The sequence below is a fragment of the Pteronotus mesoamericanus genome, unplaced genomic scaffold, assembly GCF_021234165.1.
Source record: "Pteronotus mesoamericanus isolate MK-2021 breed Mesoamerican mustached bat unplaced genomic scaffold, CSHL_Meso_final scaffold_582, whole genome shotgun sequence".
NCBI lineage: Eukaryota > Metazoa > Chordata > Mammalia > Chiroptera > Mormoopidae > Pteronotus > Pteronotus mesoamericanus.
In genome coordinates, this window is record NW_026555323.1 from 4720491 (window position 1) to 4734095 (window position 13605).

A 13605-nucleotide genomic window follows, 5' to 3' on the forward strand; every position below is an offset into this window, starting at 1 on the left:
CTCTGCAGTGTGTAAAGATGAGTGAAAACCCTGGGTCACAGAATACACACATCTCCAGCGGTAGTAGAGAATGTCAACGTGGCTGCACCGACTGGTACTGCTGCCCATCAGGATGAGAGTTCGGGTTTAGCCTTATCCTTGGTCAACGCTTGGTATCATCTGTCGTCTTTGCTCTAGCTGTTCCAGTAGGTTTATAATGTCTGTGAATTTAATTTTGTACTTCCTTGCTGGGATTGATTGAACATCTTTTCATAAATTTATTATACATCTGAACAGCAACTTTTGTAAAAGGTCTGTGTTGTCATGCATATTCTTAAAAATCAAATTTTCTTTTTCTTGATGATTTGTATGTGTTCTTCTCAAAAAGCCTTCTGCTTATACTATGTGCAGGTACTCCTTGGAGATATTGAAGGTCTGGTTCCAGATCACCATAATAAAGTGAATAATGCAGTAAAGCAAGTCACATCAATTTTTTGGCTCCTCAATGCATATAAAGTTGTGTTTATATTACACTGTATCAGCTTTATCAACTCTTAACCATACAACAGCATTATGTCTAAGAAAACAATGTATGTAACTTAATTTTAAAATATTGCTAAAAAACGCTAACTGCCACCTGAGCCTTCGGTGAGTCCTAACCTTTGTGCTGGTGGCAGGCCCTTCCTCGACCCTGATGCCGACGCTGCGGAGGGAGCAGCGGGGCAGTTTAGGTGAGTCCGTGGGGCGGGGTGGCAGTTCCTTAAAATAAGACGACGACAACGTTTGCCACATCGACTGACTCTTCCTTTCATGAAAGATTTCACCGTAGCATGTGATGCCGTTTTGAGAGCATTTTACAAACCACAGAACTTCTTGCAAAAAAATTGGAGTCGATCCTCTCAAATCCTGCCACTGCTTTACCAACTAAGTTTATCTAATATTCTAAATCCTTTGTTGTCATTTTAACAATCTTCGGAGTATCTTCACAAGAAGGAGATTCCATCTCAAGAAACCACTTCCTTTGCTCATCCATAAGAAGCAACTCTTCATTCATTCACTCTAACTCTAGGTTCCAACCTTTCGGGGCCGCAACCCAAAGTGAGAAGAGTATACTGGGCTCTCCCAATTCGTTGTGGCCCCCGAACGTTCTCTGTCCCCCGAGATCTCTGAGGCTGTCACATACACCTTAGACACCCCACTGTGGAACTGGCAAACGCCACATGAGGGAAAGCAGCCATATACCCTGGACTCCTGCCTTTGAGTCTCTGTCTTTGCCATTCCCTGACTCTTGCGCCAGTAATGCATCGTTACCTCGTCAGCTCTCAAATGCCTTCACGCAGACCTTTAAAAAATGTCCTGCCTGGCATTGCTAGTTGTCCTCCACGATGAAAGGTTAGTCCAGTGACTGAGTCCGCATCATCGCAGCGCAAATCTGATTGTCTTGCTTTTCTGTTTTTATACCTCCATTTTAATTTTATTTATGAACGTTTTCAAATTAGTCAACATCTTTCCGATGTAGCATCTTAAGAGCAGAAGCAACAGTTCCCAAAATATGTTTGATATAGCATTAATACTGAAAGATGCTTTATTCAATTAAAAAAAAAAAAAGGAGGGGGGAGGATTCTATTGTGAAATCACTCTGAGTAACCATACAGAGGTGGGCAAAAGTACGTTTACAGCTATTTGTACGGAAAAAAGACATGCATGTTATGATCATAATACAGGAATATGCTCTGTGTTTGGCATAGTCACAACTGTAAACCTCATTTTGCCCACCCCTGTATGTTAGATACTAAGTTTGAAGATTCACAAAGTAGGTTAGCATTTCAAAGGTTCTGGTAAGTCCTGTAAGTGAGGAAGGCTATTTAGTATATGACTTGTTAAATACATACGTAAGTCTGTCCTTTTCATAATTCCAAGAGACGTGCTTTGAAAAATGTAGATTAGAAATCATACCTACAGCTTTTAATATATTTTCTTCTAAATTTCTCTGGAAATTTTTAATGTTTAATTTTTTTATTCACAGAGACTTCACTTAAGTGTAAAAATGCATTTTAACTTTTTTTTTCCTAAAACTAACCCAACATGGCACCAGTGTTGAAAATGAGCTAAGATATATTACATGACTCTTCCTCACAAAAATTACAGTTCTAAGCATCCTATGAGAAATCTTATTTTGGTGGGGGGGGGGGGGATTTATAGCAAGACACACTTTAAATCCACATATGCTCTAAGTATTATACAGAAATAATTACTTCCAGTTGGTATCTGAATTAAGTGATACAAGATGTCTATGTGGTTGAATATAAATTCTGAGGTAGCATATGTTAAAAAGCAGTTATAACACAAATGTGATTTAGGATATTATTCAAATGAGCAAAATAAGTAGAATTAGACCTAGTGCCAGTAAAATAGTATATAAAAGTAAGAATCAATGAAGAATCAAGACATCCAATCTTGGTGTGTTATGAGATGCTGAGATGTACACTGAGGAAGAGGATTTATCTCTGTATATGAAAATGCACTTAAATAAATCACTAAGGACTTAAAATACTAGAATACTGAATTTTAAATTTTCACAGAAATTCGTGGTCACTAACTGCGCTGGTCGACGTGACTGTCAATGCCGAGCACATTAACAGAGTTTTACCTGCGGCGGGCGGAGGGAACGGCCGCGGAACGGAAGCAGGAGCCGCGCCGAGGCGAGGACGCGCCGGGCCCAGGGCGAGCGATCGGCGCAGCAGGGGGCGGCTTATGGGGGGGGGCACGAAAGCAACAGAATTACATGCAGAATGTCAAATAAGGATGATGACAAAGTCTGACTTTGAAATTACCAGTGGGAACAAAGAAAACTGAGCAGCAGAGACGAAGCCTAAACTTAGTGGGGAGAGGGGAAAAAAAAAGAAAGAGACGAGGAGAGAACTGAAACACACTTGTTTCACATGAGAAAAAACTATGTTTACAGTGCCAGCGGGATGAGGAAAACAAAGGCACGGGGAGAACATCTTCAAAAAGTTAAATTCCATGAGGTAAAAATAACTTTGGAAATAAAACCAAGGTCTAGTTAAAATTAACATTAAATAAAATAGGAGCGATTGATTCTAACCTTAAGCGGCCTGGAAAGTAGAAGAGAGAGCAAGACGGGTAGTGTTGGGGGAATAAAAGCATGTATGGAAAAATGTAACATGCAAACAAACTAAAACAGAGTTGAAAAGACACTGCAAATATCTGGAAATGCACATCCAAGTGTAACCGCTCTAATGTGTAACAGGTAAGACCTTTATAAATTTTTACACATTAATTATCTGTTTGAAAATCCTACGAGAGGTCTTACCTGTTTAATTCCATTAAAAAAGCAGCTAACACAGTGGCAGCTATACCATACTTTGCTGTGTATAGTGTGCACTTTTTGCCCCCATTTTTGAGGGAAAAATAACGATGTGCATTACACATGGGTAGTACCTGAAGTACCTTGTATCTGTTCTTGTGTTTTATAATTATTTGTGACATAAAATTTCTTGTACTGTAATATGTTCAAAAATAAATGCTAAAATTCCTTTATAACACAAAAACAAGTATCTAAGTATACATAAATAATTTAATTTAAAAATTAAAACAAAAGATTTTTTCCCCCTGAAAGTCTGGGCCAAAAAACATGGACATGCATTATATACGAGAGTACATTATACATGGCAAAATATGGTAATTATGCATTTATTCCTACATATAGGTCACTATATGTTTTGTAATTTGTCTTACTAATAATAATGCCTGTTTATTTGTTTCTCATCATTTTAAATTAAGTTATTCAATCACCTCGCGAGTGTTCTTTAGGCAGCAGCCTGGTACATTTCCGTGGCATGAACGAGCTGAATGCCATCAGGAACCTTCCCTGGAAGAGACCGTCTCCGACGTCTCCAGGAGCACAGGCCGGCCCTGACCAGCGCAGGCGGCGCGCCCGCTCTCGCTCACGTGACTGCGACGGCACTCAGAGTGGGCGGCCGGGATGACGTCGTATGACAAAGGGACATAGGAAGTCTTACCATTCTTTGACATATACGCCATATTTTGGTCACTGTAAGATTATATGTATCTTTGCCAGCACGTCAGGGTGAGGCAGACGTATTTATGACAGGGCTTTAAACCGCTAGTCACCTTGGGAGGGGTCCCAAAGTTACAGAACCAATGTGGCTCCAACCACGACAAAATGTGAATGCTCTATACATGACCACCAAACCAGAACCTTCGGAGACCAACTTCTCAATTCTCTTTGTCTCTCTAGAAGCCAGCCCACCATTTCCTCCCACTGCAATCTCTCTGAAAACATTTCACACTACTGTGAGATGTATCAGTTGTCTACAACTGTAATTTTGGTGAGAACGGGTGACACAGAAAGCTTCTCAATAGTTTTGATGTCAACATTGTACTAAGGCAATTCAGTCTTTAGAAAAGAACAATATCTGCTATGAAGGAGGCAACCAATAATATTTATTGAATAAACGAGTAACTTAAGGCCGAGGTGTAAGGAATACAGGAGTTATGAAAAAAAATGTTAGGCATTAGTAAAAGTATCCCTCAGAAGGGAATTAAGTCTACAAAGAGAAATATCTACTTTAGACATATAGCCCCATTTTTTTCTCATCTGGCAGAAGGCCTTGTTGGAGGGACAACATTCCTTTCACCTCAGACAGGGCAGACGCCTACAAAGTGAAACAGGAGGAATTCACTCACCAACTGGGCTGCTTCCAGCTCCATTTGGCACTGTGAGGTCTGAAGTGCTCAACATCCCACCTGACAACCACAGAGAGAGGACAAATTGAATATGAATTGGCTCTCCGTGTCTGAATGAACCCAAACAAACAGAGGGAACCCTCACTCCCTTCCTAAAAAGCACAAAAATTCAAACCAGCCCAGCCTGAACTTCGTATTAGCATACGATACAAGTAGGTTACATTACCAGTCGTCACCTAAAGGGTAAGTTGTAAGTAAGGATATGAAACAGTAACAATAAGATAAAACAAGTAAGGAGGACAATAATGACCAGATAACCATGCCGGGATAAACTCTGTGTTTCGCACACTCACGGCTGCAACCCGGCCTGGGCTCCCCCCGGGCCCCGCCCCCACGGCGGAGGGGGGGGCGGGGGCGGGGGGCGGGGCGCAGCTCTCAGTGCCGCGGCGCCCGCCTTCCTGCCCCGCAGCACCGGGCAGCGCCCCCGGAGAGCGCGAGCGCGGTGCGAACGGAGGGCTACTAAACCCGGGACGTCACTCGCAGGAAGGCAGTGAACACGCTGCACACTTCTGCTGCGCTAATAACCAAATCCAGGCAGGGAGAGCTGCAAAACACACTAACCCCAAAAGGTTAGGTCCAGTCCTGTATATTTTTAATGTGGATGGTCCACGCTCAGCTTTCAATGTTTTCTCATGACACCGTCAGTAAATGCCCTGCCTGACAAAGCATGTCCTTCCGTGGTAAGGACAGCTTACAGGTGGCAGGCTGGCTGTACTGCTCCCCGGGGCCCAACACAAGGCTAGAGCCACAGCAGACTGTCAAAAAACATTCCCTAAAAGAGAGCCGATCACATAGTACTGGCTCCTGCTTACTAAAACAATACAGTTCAGAGTAGCAGGATCAGGGGTACCTGTCAGCAATTCAGTTTGTGCCTCTTTTGCCAACAGCCGGCAGAACAGCTCGCTCTCCATACCTGCGCTACCAGTGCTGGGTGGTCTCTGAGGGGCGCCAGGGGACACGTTTCTGTGCAGTGCGGCCTGAGGCGGAGAGAGCATGCTGGAATCTGCTAGCGCGGAGCTGGCTGCCAAGGACGGGGACACAAGCGAGCTCCCGGGGTTAGTGTAGGACAAAGCGCTGGGGCTGCTCACAGGGACTGTGACGGACATTGAGAAGTTCTGAGGCGGCAAACCAGGCTGAGAAGAAAGAACAAGGAGGAGAAAACGGTTACTTTTCATTTTCATCTGTAGTTTTATTAACGTACGAATTTTCACTTGACAAGGTAACTATTCAAAGTGGAGGATGGGGATACGTTCTTACTAAATCAACTTGCAGATGTGAGCTATTTTCTTTAGAATTATATTTAAACATGAGTATGTTTGACATGGACCTTTTCCATTTCAACTTTTTATATACTGGTACATATTCACTAAAATAATGTATATATTAATACTTTAAGCATTCATAGAGATGAAAATTAGATGTCAGAACCTGATATTAACATACTGTTGTCAAATTTAGACATTACAAAATATATCATGTTACCAAGTAAGCATAAATTGGCACTTCAATGAAAACTAGTTTAGTAACATTATATTTCTATTGGGAGATTCCAATTATAATAAAAAGGGGAAGTGCATATAAAGATAATTAACTTCATACATAAAATTTTGGACATTGTAAATAAGACCTAGTATGATTTAAATGACTGATATTCTTCACGGACAATACTAAAAAAATATAATAATAGTAATCAAACTGTATGTAACACAATGCAATCTAAATATAATGGAAAAGAATCTGAACAATAAAATTAACTACTGAGTTAACAAGCTCTCTTTAAATTGTATGATTAAATTACAATTATTATCAATGCTATCTTCCTTCCCTCCAAAATATTCCGTGCTCCCTTTAAATAACTTGTTTTCCTCTTTCATTCTTCCATAGACCATTTACAATATACTTGTTAACCAAGATAAATAACAATCCTCTATAAAATTTAAAGTGAGAGAAAAACTTTCCTCTTCTGACTTTTTTAAAAGTGATTTGCGAAGTAAGGTAACACTGCTAATTCAAAGTTGGAAGAATATAAATAATTTATGTACTCTATTCAATAGTTTACTTCAGGTAGAAAATCATTATTCATTAACAGATAAAACAATGGATATAAGATTAAAAAGTTTTCAAAGGTAAAGCACTTATTAATACAATACTTTTGCATCTTAACATTAACTTCATGTTCACCAACATCCGTATGAGGTCAGAAGGGGTATTATTTTTTGTTTGCTATTGTTTTTTGTTGTTTGTTTTTTAAGAACAATGATGGTATCAGCACACAAATAACTCCTTGAATCTACTTTTCACAAGTGGGTTGTATAGCACAGGACAACTCCGAAGAAATAATCCATGATGCCTACTTCAGGGCACAGTCTTTTGACAACGAACTATATATCAGCATTGGAACCAGTTTGGGGCCTACACTAAGTACGTAGCACTCAAAAATCAGATCCAGAGCAGCTGCCCTAAGCAGCTCTTGCCAATGGTGCTCCCAGTGAGAACTCTTTGAAGAGCTATCAAAGGAGCATGAGCTCAAAGAAATACTGTTCCATTATGGTTAGATGTATGAGCACGGAAAATTTTAAACCAACTATTTGTTTTGCAACCAGTTTAAGGACGCTGTTTCCTTAAATTAAAATAGAACCAAGGCCCTCTTCCTCCACACCTACAGGACAGGAAAAGCACAGGGGTCTGGAGGGGTGGCTGCCAAGCGGCGGGAGGACATTCATGAAGAGCCAGAGAGTAAGCTGCTGCTATTACAGAAACTATACCAATAATCAAAACTCATTCCGAAACACCAAATCTTGTAATACATCCAACCGTTTGTACTTTATAGTCTCAAGATCTATGTGAAGCACATGCAATGCTTTTCTCAAGTCACGGCAGGAAGGGGGAAGTCCTCTGCAGCCTACAGTTAAAACCACTGAAATCGAGAGCTGGACGAGACCTTAAAAATCACGTGAGGCCACTCACTCACTGTACAGAGTCGGGGATGGACTCCAGCTGTTCTGGGTGCCTACCCAAAGGTACAGGCGGTAGTAAGGGGCAGAGCCTGGGTTCGGGTGTTCCTCTTCACTTCTGTCTTTAAGGGACTGGACACGTATCAAAGCATGTCAGCAATTTTATTCTAAAGGTCTACAAAACCAAAAAAATAATGCCTTTCCCCCCTTCTACTTTGTGTTGCCATCACCCACTGTGAAAACACAGATGTGTGGTCAATGTCTTCATGCACAAGTTAAAAGCACAAACCATACGTTAGTACTCACTGCGATTTTATGATTCCGCATCATATTATCAAATTCCTCATTAATTTTTTTATATTTTTCTTCTGTATGCGGAGTTAGCACATAGGAAGTATCAGGGTCTGGGCTGTCGCAGCCTCTGTGTTCCTTCTTGTTCAGAGCCTAAATAATGAAGTTAACAAAAAGGATCAACAAATAAAAAGTAGAGGTAAAGCGAAAGTACTTACAGGGCCTCGTTTGAAAATAAAATCACTATCTTCGTTTAGTTTGCTGAGTCTGTCCTCCGAGAGCGGACTGTGCTCAAAGTAATCGTCAGCATCGGGGCTCTCACAACCATTAAGGCCTTTCTTTCTTAAGGTCTGAAATACAATCGGAAAATTCACACGCATGATACTCACGTGCCATGAGCTGGTTTGTAACAGTCATTAAGAGAGCACAGGCTGAATGGAGTTATAAAAAGGGCTCCTGAAATGGTTTTCAATGATCACGAATGCACTCTAACTCTTCAGCGAGGGAAGCCTTTGCTATAAGCAAAACTAATGTTCCCGCTGTACACTAAGAGCAAAGGAGTATTTATTTGTTTGGGTTTTTTCTTTCCAAACTTCCAAGAGAATACTAATAAATTACTCACTGCTCTCTGACAGTTACAACCCACTCGGATTAAAGCCTCCTCAACAAATGTGATAGGGCCAATGAGTGTGAGCACTGAAACAGAAAGATACCAAAATGATGCTCTGAGAAGTTATCATGGTGCCTTCATAAAAGGGACACCTCGGCAACTTCACCTACGGACATCACTCTGCCTGAGCGTCATCCTTGTTCCCAGAAAAAAACCAGCACAGTATCCCAACAATTTCATTTTTAATTTGTTCTGAGGTACTATCATTTTCCTACATACTTTTGAAGTATAAAACTCAAATAATTACTTAATATATGATGGTAATGACTCTTTCCTATACAGAATGAACATATTAGCAACCTTATATATTTTTAAAATTTGTAAAACATAAGTTATTCAGTATGTATCTTCTCCAATCTCTTTGTTTAGAGCTGCTTCATGGGTTGACTTAATCCACTAAATGTGACTTTCTCGACAGTTTTATTGAAAGTCATCAAAGTATGTCCTAGACCAAAATGACTTTTCTTCTTCTTCTTACTAATACAGTGAAAATACAGTGAACAGTTGGTTTTCTAATTTTTTCAAAATTAAAATCATCATGAAATGACTTGTCCAGTATTTAAAACCAAGAGCTTGACAATCTACGGAATACTAATTTACTTCTAGAATGTCTATATTTTTAAGAAATCCTGGATCTTCTTTCAAAGTAGAATTACTGGGTTCAACAACTTAAATAGCTTTGAGAGTTGCTCATTTTCCAGCCAATCAGAGAAATTTTAGGAAGTTAAAATTTTCCAGGTAAGCCTACCTCGGAGAGCTAATATAATTAGAAAAAATGGTTTGATCAATAGACTAGCATTAGATAAGTTCACTAATAAATAATTACTTTAATTAGATTTAAGGTATATTTTTAATCAATTCATAATAACAGATCTTGGTGGCCTTTAAAACATGACTTACAAAAATTGTGAATGCATATTTTACTCCTTTTTTTCTTGCAAGAACTAGAAAGTAACGCGCTTTACATTAAAATGTGAGAATTTTTTCCTAGTTTCCCTGCAGTGAAATTATTTTCAAATTTCGCTTCACTCAATTTGATTTTTGCCGTGCTTGGAGAACCATGAGGAGTCAGTAGTCTAGACATGCCAGCCTCTCACGTTACTTGGCGCGCGCTAGGAATCCCACCGCAGCGCCCGGCAGCCCCCGGCACGTACCCGCTGACCGTGAGCACAGAGCAAACGCCACACCTACTTCCCTCTCTGCGGCCCCACAGGTCCGAGTTCTATGGGTCTAACTAATCACAGGGACCTTCACGTGTACTTGGCCATAAAAGGTCCTGTTGTTTAGAACTGAAGGATGAAGACACGCATCCTCCCCCATCCATGGTAGCAAGGTCTGCTTGCCAAAGCTCTGCCAAGTTGCTATCTGAAGATGTTAACACTCAGAATCCTGGTGCACAGTGAACTCTCATAACCTGCAGAGCCCTAGAAACAGAGCAAATATAGTAGGTGCCTATACGCAGATTTTATCATGAAGCTGTTGATTTATTCTAGCCTGAAATCTCCCGATACTGTCCCCTCGTAGTCATGTATCTTCAGACTAGGTAATTCATAGCCTTGCACTTCCGGTAACAGCCATCACCAAGTATGTATCTCTTTGAACATTTTCTGAAGTACAGGGAAAAAAGCATACAGCTTTTGTTTAAGAGTTACTCGCAACTTTTGCCCGACAGCAGGAGGGCCGACGATACGTGTGCCCCTGAGGAAGGGCGCGCTCCGGCAGCCCAGCCCTGCGAGCCCTCACTTCCGAGGGGTCCCTGTCCCTGCGAGGGAATGTGAGAGTCCATATCAGCTCCGCCGATAACCAGCTAATGGGCCCCTGTTGGAAAGCCAGCTTGTGTCTTCTTATCGCTAGGACATGAAGAGGTGTTTGGAGGACCCAACTACCATAAAAAGACCTTTTCAGCCTTCTTTATCATTACCACATAGCGCAGTAGTAAAAGTTTCTCCTGTGTCACTGGCACTAACAAGAGGAATGCTGTCATCTATTCACAAGGCCAGGCGAGGCATATAAGAAACAGGCTGGCTTCAGTTTTTTTCGCCTGCTTCAAGTGAGCCACAACAAAAACACTCGCTCAAGGAAGGAAACAGTCGGAGAAGTCACCGCCACTATGAGGACTCTGCTCTTAAGTCGGGGGAAAAGTCCTCCAGAGAACTAATGCTGTGCACTCTCCACGGCTATCTCTGATGATTATAATGCTCCATTCTGAAGTAAATGGGACTTCAAAAGGACTCTATTCGTGTACATGTGGCTGACAGTTTCCAGTGCCATTACTGCAAACTTAAAGGCGAAACCTCAACTGTGCCAAAGTAATTTCAAATTTCAGTGGCTTTTTTTAAGTGGATTTATCCTAGTTGTTTTTCTTAAATAATTTTCTTAAATACTACAGCAAAACAAACATTACAAAACACACATCGCTAAAGGGATCTGCTGTGAAGAGGGTATTCATCGCTCCAGGCTGGCTTGATACAACTGTTCTAGGTCCTTTACGACAACGGTCTACATCTTTTCTCCTACCGAGGCATAAAAAACAGCACCATAATTGAGGCTTTTTCTACATTTGGGAATTATGTTCTGATTACAAAAATGGTTCATTGTTTTTCATAAAAACCACCCGTTGGGGGGCAGAGAGTCACCCTGCAAGGCGGCCGTGGTGGCAGACGCCACGCCACGCAGACCCTGCGCGCAGTTCTTGCTGCTGGGCCTTCAGGGAGCCAGGGGTCCCTTCGGGCCTTGGGTAACCCCTGCCTGTACTCTTCCAATGAATTCTCCTGTAGCTTGAGCTCCTTAAAATTGATTTCTATACCTTACAATCAAAGAACCGTTATGAACAAAACGGTCATAATCCTTTAGGTCACAGAGTAATAGTCCCTTTATCTAAATCAGGTGAAGTCCCAAAACAAGTCTGGCTACCGCCTCCGCAACCCAGAGTCCGGAACGGGCCCCAGACCTGGAAGCAGGGTGACTGAGGGCTGTTTCCTGTTTGGGGCCGACGGTCCCCGATTCAGAATGGTGCGGACACCAACAAAGGCCTTTAGAGTCATGCGTCCTATTGTTTTACTTATGAAGTATTAGCGACCTTACCTTTCAAGTCAAGAAAACATGCATAGAATTGTGGGTATATAACACTGCGTGGCAGCCCCTGCCCATCGGCCTCCCCTTTTCCAGTTTATGTTACTCAATCTGTTGGCGAAACTGGGTGTGGACAGAATAAGGGGGGGAGTGGGAAGGCGACAGGGCGAAGAAACTTGAGGAGGCAAGAACAACGGTGTCGAGACTTAACAAATATGCCCAGTTTTTCTTCTACACAATACACTTAAGAAACATTTTTAAATGAATGATAAATTAGAGGCGGTCAATTTTAAATAGATTTCTTTTAGCTTATATTCTCTCATCAGCATAAGATATAATATCTGATGTAAGAACTGAACAGCAAAAAATAATGTATTTGAAATTTTAGATACTTATTTTCCATTAAAGTTATATATGCACACATGTGTATATGAACAAATACATATATACACACATATGCATATATATCATCTTTCGTGTTTGTGTATGGAGTAAAGAAGCCTATTCAGGATATTTTTCATTATAAATATGTTTAAGTAAATATTTGAGTAATGAAGACACAGTATCTGATATAAGGATGGATTAAAATCCCAAGGGACTGGTGATTTCTGCAATCTTGAGACATGCCACTAAATTTTGGATTTGGGATTCTACCCTGCCTGAGTGTTTAACTGAGGCCGCGCGTGACCAGACTGTGTTTTTGACCTACTGCCTACAAAGAACTTAAATGTTCTTAAATATACACTCAGTTCTATAATGATAACTGCAAATTCCATTCCAAGCTAACAGAATCACACCACTTAGAGAAGTAAAGCTATGGAACGGAAAGCGCTCAGGAGGTGCGCGTGCATGGTTTTTAATGCACGGGGAGCTCACCAGTTAAATCAGCCCGTAATATCACCGCCCACCTTAAGTCTCATTCCTGTGAGGCAGCTGAGCAGTAAATGCTCCATAAATGCTGGCTGAATGGATAATTACTGAGATCCAGCACAAGGCAGAAATGAGTGCTTGTAAAATAAAGGAGTAATGTCTTCAGTTCCAAGGAACTTAGACTATTAGAATTTGTTTTCTTTTGCCCTATTGTTAATAATTGTTTCCAATCTTGAAAGACATAGCTTCTAGACATGTTGAAAATACATTGAAAAAATTTAATTTTTTAAAAATTGGGAAACACACACGAAGAAAAGTACATCAAAACTCATATAAAATTCAATGCTTACAGGGTGAACAGCGGTCATTCTAACCAAGTCAAAGAGCCGAGCGGAAGCAGCCCCCCTGCCCCTGCCCCATCACACGGCCTGTACAGGCAGCTGCGATGACAACGTCCCACGTGTTCTTCATGGGGCTGCCACAGACATACAGATCCCTAAAAGCACAATTTGACTTCGCTTATTTTTAGGTGTTATGTGAATGAAACGCCTACAATATGCTATTTTGTCTAGCCTCTTTATACGCAATGGATTATTCTGCTTTGCCTCTTTCATGTACGAGAGTCCCCCACAGGACGGCCTACAGCCGCACTTTGCTCCTTTTCTCTGAACACTGCACTACACTGCGGTGGGAGGCGAGGGGTAGCCATGCGACTGCAGCGGCTTCCGCGTTTTTGGCTATGACAAAAACGGTGCTATTTTTGCAGGTAGTCTGTGCATCTTCATACACTTCTCTGGAGTACATTCTTAGGAGTGAAATTGTTCGTTCGTAAAATGTTAGTCTTCAGTTACACTGGACAATGCCACGCTGCTTTTTAGTAGTCCTAACAATACACATTTCTACACGCAATGAGGGTTTAATTTGCATTATTCTGACTACTAAGGAAAGGAAGCACAGACGTATCTACTGGCCATTTGG

At 41.2% G+C, this 13605-nt stretch overlaps 1 protein-coding gene across 6 annotated transcripts in view; it reads right to left on the reverse strand.

Moving 5' to 3' along the window:
- Window positions 1–13605, reverse strand: part of MEF2A (myocyte enhancer factor 2A) — a 96702-nt gene that overhangs the window by 18117 nt on the left and 64980 nt on the right. For 3 of the 6 annotated variants that reach the window (XM_054561911.1, XM_054561908.1, XM_054561909.1), the window contains exons 5-7: window positions 8031–8168; window positions 5684–5903; window positions 4711–4770 (exon numbers count right to left, since the gene is read on the reverse strand). In XM_054561911.1, the coding sequence (XP_054417886.1) occupies window positions 4711–4770; window positions 5684–5903; window positions 8031–8168 (418 nt within the window). Of the gene's footprint in view, window positions 1–4710; window positions 4771–5683; window positions 5904–8030; window positions 8169–8233; window positions 8366–13605 lie in introns of all 6 variants that reach the window. The other 3 variants (XM_054561912.1, XM_054561910.1, XM_054561913.1) reach the window with 2 other exon arrangements.